Source organism: Strigops habroptila, chromosome 8, assembly GCF_004027225.2.
Source record: "Strigops habroptila isolate Jane chromosome 8, bStrHab1.2.pri, whole genome shotgun sequence".
Taxonomy (NCBI): Eukaryota; Metazoa; Chordata; class Aves; order Psittaciformes; family Psittacidae; genus Strigops; species Strigops habroptila.
Genome location: NC_044284.2, coordinates 4,463,084 through 4,470,000, shown reverse-complemented (window position 1 = coordinate 4,470,000; position 6,917 = coordinate 4,463,084). Strand labels below are relative to the sequence as shown.

At 61.9% G+C, this 6,917-nt stretch overlaps 1 protein-coding gene across 1 annotated transcript; it reads left to right on the top strand.

The window, feature by feature from the left end:
- The first annotated feature begins 2,967 nt into the window (after positions 1-2,967).
- Positions 2,968-6,095, top strand: BARHL2 (BarH like homeobox 2). The gene is made up of 3 exons (XM_030495131.1): positions 2,968-3,550; positions 4,867-5,092; positions 5,607-6,095. Exons 1-3 carry the CDS (start codon positions 2,968-2,970, stop codon positions 5,917-5,919), a joined length of 1,122 nt encoding a protein of 373 aa, XP_030350991.1. The 3' UTR covers positions 5,920-6,095.
- Positions 6,096-6,917: the final 822 nt, after the last annotated feature.

The following is a 6,917-nucleotide window of genomic DNA, read 5'->3' as shown; positions in this document are numbered from 1 at the left end:
TCTCCGTACTGCGAGGCTGCCACTGAGCCAGCACGGCTGCGCACTGAAACATGGCTGGGGAGAAACCCCTCCCGGGGCCGGGATGCTGCGCCCTGCCCACCCCAAGCTGCCCCGCCGAGAGTCCCCTTCGGTGGGACGGGACCCCACTAGCCGCAGCTCGGGGCCGGTCCGTGATGCCTCGGCTGCGGCTGCCCCCCGGGGCAGGGACCGGCACCCCTCGGCCCGGCACATGATACTCTGTCCCTGCCGCTCGCTGCCCCCAGCCTGCATTGGGCCATTGATTACTGCTCAAAGTGCTGCTGTAATTAGCTGCTTGTTAATTAACGAGAAGGGCTCCGGCTGACTCCTCTGAATGGCACCTTCGCTCATCGCTTTGATTCGGCTATTGCTGACTTATTGGAGGGACTCCGTGGTTTTGCCCGCAGTCAGACGGGTGTGGTGGGATGGGAAAGGGGGGGTCACCCAGCCGAGGGCTGCGGGGACACAGACTGCAGCTGCCCCCCGTCCACCCCCGGCCTCAACAAGTGTAAGGGGAGTCCCGCTGCCCTCCGCGCCCGCATAGGGTGCCAGTAGGAGGTGGAAGAGAAGGCCTTTTGCGTGCAGTGCCCCCGAGTAGAGCTGAGGCCGAGGCCACCGGCGCACCGGGCAGTGGGGTGGCTTCCCCGCTCGGGCCTCGCCGCTGTTTTCCCCAGAATATTTCTGCACAATGGAGTCGAGGATTAAAAAAATAAGAGGAAGGAAATGAAAGGTGTTCACTCTTCAGGAACATGACTTTAAGCCCTAAATCCCGATTCCGGGACGGGGAAGTGTATTGTGAGTTAAAGGATTATGCTAGTGTAACATATTACCCCGGATCCCGCATTCCCCTAGGGATAATTAGGACATACTTTGGTAAATTGCAAACCAAGGCAGCAGGATAAATAGGGTGGCCGCGGGCTGCTCCCCTGCTGCAGGGAACCTGCCTGTGCATTTGCAGATATTTAAATTGTTGGGGCTTTTTATCCTTTCTCTCGATCTTTCATTTTGCTCCCCAATTTTCCTTCTTCTTTTTCTTCTTCCTTCAAGCGCCCAGACCTGTAGGGATTGTGCCGCTAACCCCGCTCTCAGCGGGGCCCTAGCTGCCTCCCGCCCCGTCCACGTCGGGCGCCCGTCGAGGACAACGGGGGTGGCCGCCACCGCCGCCTAGCGGACACGGGCGGCGGTGCACCTCCTCTGGGCCCGCCGGCCCGCTCCCTCACCGGCCTCCAGGCGCAGCACTGACGCTCAAAGCCCCGGTGCAAACCGTGCGCCTGGCTGCCCCCCGGTTGCCCGCGGGGAGGCGGGCGGCGATGCGAGGCCGTCGGGGAGGATGCTCGGTAGGAGCGGGCTGTCCGCGGGCACGGTTTCCTGCCGTCCAAAACTTCTTTCAAAGTGTGGAAGTGGAGGTGGGAGCTGCCCCGCCGAGACGCCCAGCGAGGGGCGGTGCGCTTCGGATATGACACTGGTGACCGGTGAATCCCCCCGCAGGAATGCCCTGCGGTTTTTAGCAGAGAAGACCAGAAGCTCCTCGGCTTCCCCACGCGGAAAGGCCGGCCCCGAGCCGTCGAAAGCGGAGTCGAAGGCCGCGGCACTCTCCGCATGGGCACCGCTCCTGTCGGGCCGCGACTTCCCGTCCCGCACCGCTGCCCGAAGGGCTGCGGTGTCTCACGTCGGACTCAACCTCCCGCAACGAGTTACCGGCTCGCCGCGGTGCCCCGCAACCTCTGCGCTCCCCACGGGCTTTCCACACCCCTCTGTAGTTCTGACCGGGCCGGCTTTCCCAGGAGACAAACGGCTGTGGAAAACGGGCTGGGGGTGTGAACAGGGGCGGGCCGGGCACTCCTGTACGGGGTAGGCAGGACGATGAGAGAGTTAGGAGGGACACCGCGTGTCCTCGCTCTCCCGCTCCTTTCCCCAGGCCGGCAGCGGGCTCCCATTACAGGGGCAGCCGTTGTGCGGAGGGCAGGGGGTGCCAGCGTCCCCACACCTAAGGCATCATCACCTAGTGCTGTCTCTGGATGCCAGCACCCAACACAACTCTCCCTGGAGCTTACCCTGCCCTAATCCCTCCCTGCGCCCCCATTGCTCTGCCCCATCCCTCCACGCCCTCGAGATTCGGGGCTGCAGCTGCTGGTTTTTGGGGCTGATCGGGTCCCGGGGCTGCTGGAAGCTGGGAGGAGAAACGTCGGGGTGGGCTTCATAGGGGGCTGGAATTGGTAATTCCTACTAAAATAGAACTGGGAGAACTCTAAATCATTCATGCCACCTTTATAATTACTCTGCTAATTAGGTTGACACGCCACTTCATCAGGATTAATACGACGTCTTGTCACTGGCACTTCCCATTATTCTGACATTCAACCAGGGAACCATCCCGGTTGGTGTTCTCGGGGGTCGGGGGAGAGGGATCCGATCCGGCGACCGGGAAACCGGGGCCCGACGGGGCGGTGGCGGCGGAGGGGACGGGCGCGCCCTCCCTCTCCCGCGCCCGTCCCCCCTCCCGCGCCCATCCCCGCCGCTGATTGGCTGCCTCTCGCGCTGCGTCAGCCCCCGCTCGGCCTTCCGCCAATCGGGGCGGGCAGCGGCGGCGGCAAAAGCCCGGGGTAATAATAAACGTCGGGGGGTGGGGGGCCGCGGCGGCTGTGACGTCACGGGGGGAGTCGCCGCTGCTGAGAGGAGCTCGGTGGGCACGGGCGGGCGCGCCGCAGTGGCCGGTGTCCGCCCCGCTCCGCGCCCGCAACTTCCCGCAACAAAGTTGGGTAGCGGCGAACCGGCCCGGCGGCGATGTGGTGCTCGGCGGGGGCCCCGCGCTAGTGGCCGCCCGCGCCGCCGGTGCGCGGGTTGGAGTAACCCGCTCCCCCCCCACCCACCCATCCCACTTCCCCTCCAACCCGGTGTGACCCCCGCGGCAGCCCGCGGGGATGCGGGCACAGCGCTAAGCGGTCCGCCATGGAGGGGCCGAGCGGGTCCAGCTTCGGGATAGACACGATCCTGTCGGGCGGCAGCACCGGCAGCCCCGGAGTCATGAACGGAGACTTTCGCCCTCACGGCGACGGCCGGCCGGCGGATTTTAGGAGCCAGGCCACGCCGTCCCCCTGCTCGGAGATCGACACGGTGGGGACGGCGCCCTCGTCGCCCATCTCGGTGAGCATGGAGCACCCCGAGCCGCACCTGGGGGTGGCGGAGAGCCTCCCTCCGCCGCCGCCGCATCACCTCCACCTCGGCCCGCACCCGCCGCCGCCGCCGCCGAGTTTGCAGCCGTCTCCCCCACAACCGCCACCGCCCCAGCTGGGCTCGGCCAGCTCCGGCCCCAGGACTTCCACCTCTTCTTTTTTAATTAAGGACATTTTGGGAGACAGCAAACCGCTGGCGGCGTGTGCACCTTACAGTACCAGCGTCCCCTCTCCCCATCACACCCCCAAACAGGAGGGCAGCGCGGCCCCGGAGAGCTTCAGGCCCAAACTCGAGCAGGAAGACGGCAAAGCCAAGCTCGACAAGCGCGACGACACGCAGGGCGACATCAAATGCCACGGTGAGTACGGCCCGGCCCCGCACCGCACCGCCTCGGCCGCCCTTAAAACCGGGGCCGCGGCGCTCCGCCGCATCGGTGAAACGAAAATCGGAGGGAAATGTGCGGTGGGAGCGCTCGCTCCGCTGAGGCTGGTCGGTGATCCTTGCTACCGCGGGTTTGAGATCGGTAGGAAATAAAATCGCGCTTTTTTTTCCACCCCTCTCCTCTCGGTCGGCCTTTCCTCTCTTTTTTTTAACTTCCCTGTTTTTAAGGAAATAGCCCGAGCAGTGGGATCGCGTTGGAGACCAGAATGTATTTATTTTTAATGCAAACGCGCATAAATGATTCTCCGGCTTTCTAAGAACCGGCGGCTCAGCTGCACTTATCGCCTTCAGCCTTTTCATTTTTGCTCATTCCATCAAAAATAAAAATATTGGGGAAAAAAATACCGTTTTCCCAACAGCCAATAGCAAATAAAAGATAAAAACTTTTAATTAAAAATAAAATAATGAAAACGCAATCGGCCCGCGATGGGCAAGGGAAGGTTGGAGGGCTTTGTGCGTTTTGCAAAACACCCGGGTTTTCCCCGCGCCGGGATGCAGGGTTTAATTTCTCCATCTTTTATTCCTTTTTCTAATTACGGATTGCATGCTGATGGGGAAGCCCCCGCTGTGCGGTGTTCGTAAATGGAAATAGCGATGTGTGCACGGGGAAAGGAAGGCGAAGGAAGGAAAAGAGTGAGGAAAGGCGAGGTGGGAGAGGGCTGTTTCCCCGAGGAGCTGCCCTCCTCGCAGGCAGCCTGGGTCAGCGAGAGGAGACAAGACACATTTCTCTCATTTTGCCCCACTGAGATATTTTTGCCATGCTGAAGAGCAGCGAGACGCCCGGGCGCGCCGCTCATTTTGCTCTTTCAGCATTAGCATAAGAGTGCCCAAACCAGATGTACAGTCTGGTCTGGCCATTTTTGTGTGCACCAACCTCCCCAGTGGGTCAATTAGGGAGATTATTGTTCTTCCTGCGGGGAAGATCAAGGAGCGCCACAAACCCGGGCCCGAACGGAGCCGGATTGACATATCGATTTCCCGGTATTTCGGGCCATGGGGGAGAGGGCGAGAAAATAACGAAAGCCGCGTAGTTGTTGAGTGGAGAGTAGAAATCCCGCCGTCTCTCGGACGGGCTCGCCGCCTCTTCCTCCCCTCACCACGGCGTATTTGACCATTCCCCCCCATGCCCTGGAGGAGCCCCTGGGGAAGAGGGCGGCGGGGCCGGTAACCGCGGCGGGGCGGGGGCCTAGTCGGTGTCCCGCCGGCCCTCACCGCGCCTCGGCTCGCTCGCAGGGACAAAGGAGGAGGGCGACCGGGAGATCAGCAGCAGCCGGGACAGCCCGCCGGTGCGGGCCAAGAAGCCGCGGAAGGCGCGGACCGCCTTCTCCGACCATCAGCTCAACCAGCTGGAGCGCAGCTTCGAGCGGCAGAAGTACCTGAGCGTGCAGGACCGCATGGACCTGGCCGCCGCCCTCAACCTCACCGACACGCAGGTGAAAACCTGGTACCAGAACAGGAGGTAAGGCGGGCTCCGGCGGGGCGCGGCCCGGGGGCTCCCCGGAGAGCCGGTGCGGGGCCGCTGTGCTCCGCTCCTGCCCACGGGAGCGATGCGGGGAGAGCCCGGCGGCTGCCCCGCGCCCTCCCCGGCGGCGGGCTGGGGGGTCCGGTCCCTGTCACTGCTGCCGTAATTTTCTGTCTCATTACATACGGTTGCAGCCACCCTAATTCTGTCGCAAACCATTAGTGTCAGCGCGATGAGATCTAACCGTGTGCCGTGCTTATTAATTTGGCCGGAGTCGCCGTGTGCATGTGGCGAGGGGTGCGGGGAGTGGGAGCCGGGAATGGCCGGGGGGTCGCGCCGTGTGCGGGCCCGCGGGGCCGGTGCGCCCCGCCGGGGGCCCGGTGGTGTGAGACCATGCCGGGAAAGGGGGGTAAGGGGAGGGGGCTCGCCGTCCGTGGACCCCCGCGGACCCGGGTCGGGTGCCCTGTCGCGGCGCCCGCCCTGCAGCCGGCTCTTCTTCCCGCCCCGGCAGGACGAAGTGGAAGCGGCAGACGGCGGTGGGCCTGGAGTTACTGGCTGAGGCCGGGAACTACTCGGCCCTGCAGAGGATGTTCCCCTCGCCCTATTTCTACCACCCCAGCCTGCTGGGCAGCATGGACAGCACGACGGCGGCCGCGGCGGCCGCGGCCATGTACAGCAGCATGTACCGGACTCCTCCTGCGCCGCACCCCCAGCTCCAGCGGCCGCTGGTGCCGCGGGTGCTGATCCACGGGCTGGGGCCCGGCGGGCAGCCGGCCCTCAATCCTCTGGCTAACCCTATGCCCGGCACCCCGCACCCCCGGTGAAGCGGCACCGCGGTCCCCGCAACGAGCCCTTCCCCTCCCCGTCCCCAAACAAGCCCCAGCACCGCAGAGGAAGAAGCGAGGGGAAGCCGAGGGGCAGGAGCTTCTGCAGGCAGCCACCGGCCACCGAGGGAGGCGATCAGTCAGAGCCAGGGACTCTTGAACCGTGAACCCAGAGCCAAGCCCGTAAGTGAAACGACCACACGCGGGGGAAGGCGGGCAGAGCCGCGGGGCGACCCGCCGACCTCGGCTCCTGCGGAGCAGGACTTGGAGCTCGGAGAGAGAGAGGGACAGAGGGGGAGGAGGAGGAGGAGAAAGAGGAAAGGGAGAGGGAGCCCGAGCCCGCCGGAGAGACTAATGGCTGCGGAGGACGGAGGGAATGAGAGCGCCTCGACCCCCGCCCGGCGGAGAAGACCGGGGGAACGGAGAACTTTGCACTGATTTTTCTCATGACGTTTTATTTTTCTTTTTTTTCTTATTGAAAAGTGGCATGCTCCCTAATGAGAACAGAATTGTACAGACCGAGTGCTGAGTGTTATATCATATTTATTATATGTCGTCCAAAAAAAAAAAAAAAGAGGAAAAAAAAAAATCACTTCTATACGTTAGTTTAAAACGAACGAACGTGATTCTCCCCTCTCCCTTTTCATGTCTTTTTGGATTCAGTAAAATAAATGCTTAGATGACAAAATATAGATTTTTTTTTTTTTTTGTGACTAAAAAATATTATAGGGAGAAAAACGGAAAAAAAAGAGAAATAAACTTTATCTTTTTTTAACAAACGTGGAAATTGAAGGTAGCTAATTTTCCCCGTGACGAGAACGTAAGAAATTCGGAGTAGAAAAGGCAAATGCCACTTTTTCAATTTTTAACTCTAGTCTCGTTGTTTCACAGCCGGCGCTGCTTTCCCCTCTCTGTATTTTAGAGGAAAAACAAATCCCTGAACAGGTGTTTTGCCCTTCGCCGTTATTTTAAGCACCTGGGTATGGCGGCGGAGGGTT

Bases quoted from the DNA above. Each gene is read 5' to 3' on its own strand.
- BARHL2 (XM_030495131.1), top strand. From the start codon at position 2,968: ATGGAGGGGCCGAGCGGGTCCAGCTTCGGGATAGACACGATCCTGTCG. The intron at 3,551-4,866 runs GTGAGTACGGCC...GCTCGCTCGCAG, and splicing joins GGGCGACATCAAATGCCACG to GGACAAAGGAGGAGGGCGAC. The intron at 5,093-5,606 runs GTAAGGCGGGCT...CCGCCCCGGCAG, and splicing joins ACCTGGTACCAGAACAGGAG to GACGAAGTGGAAGCGGCAGA.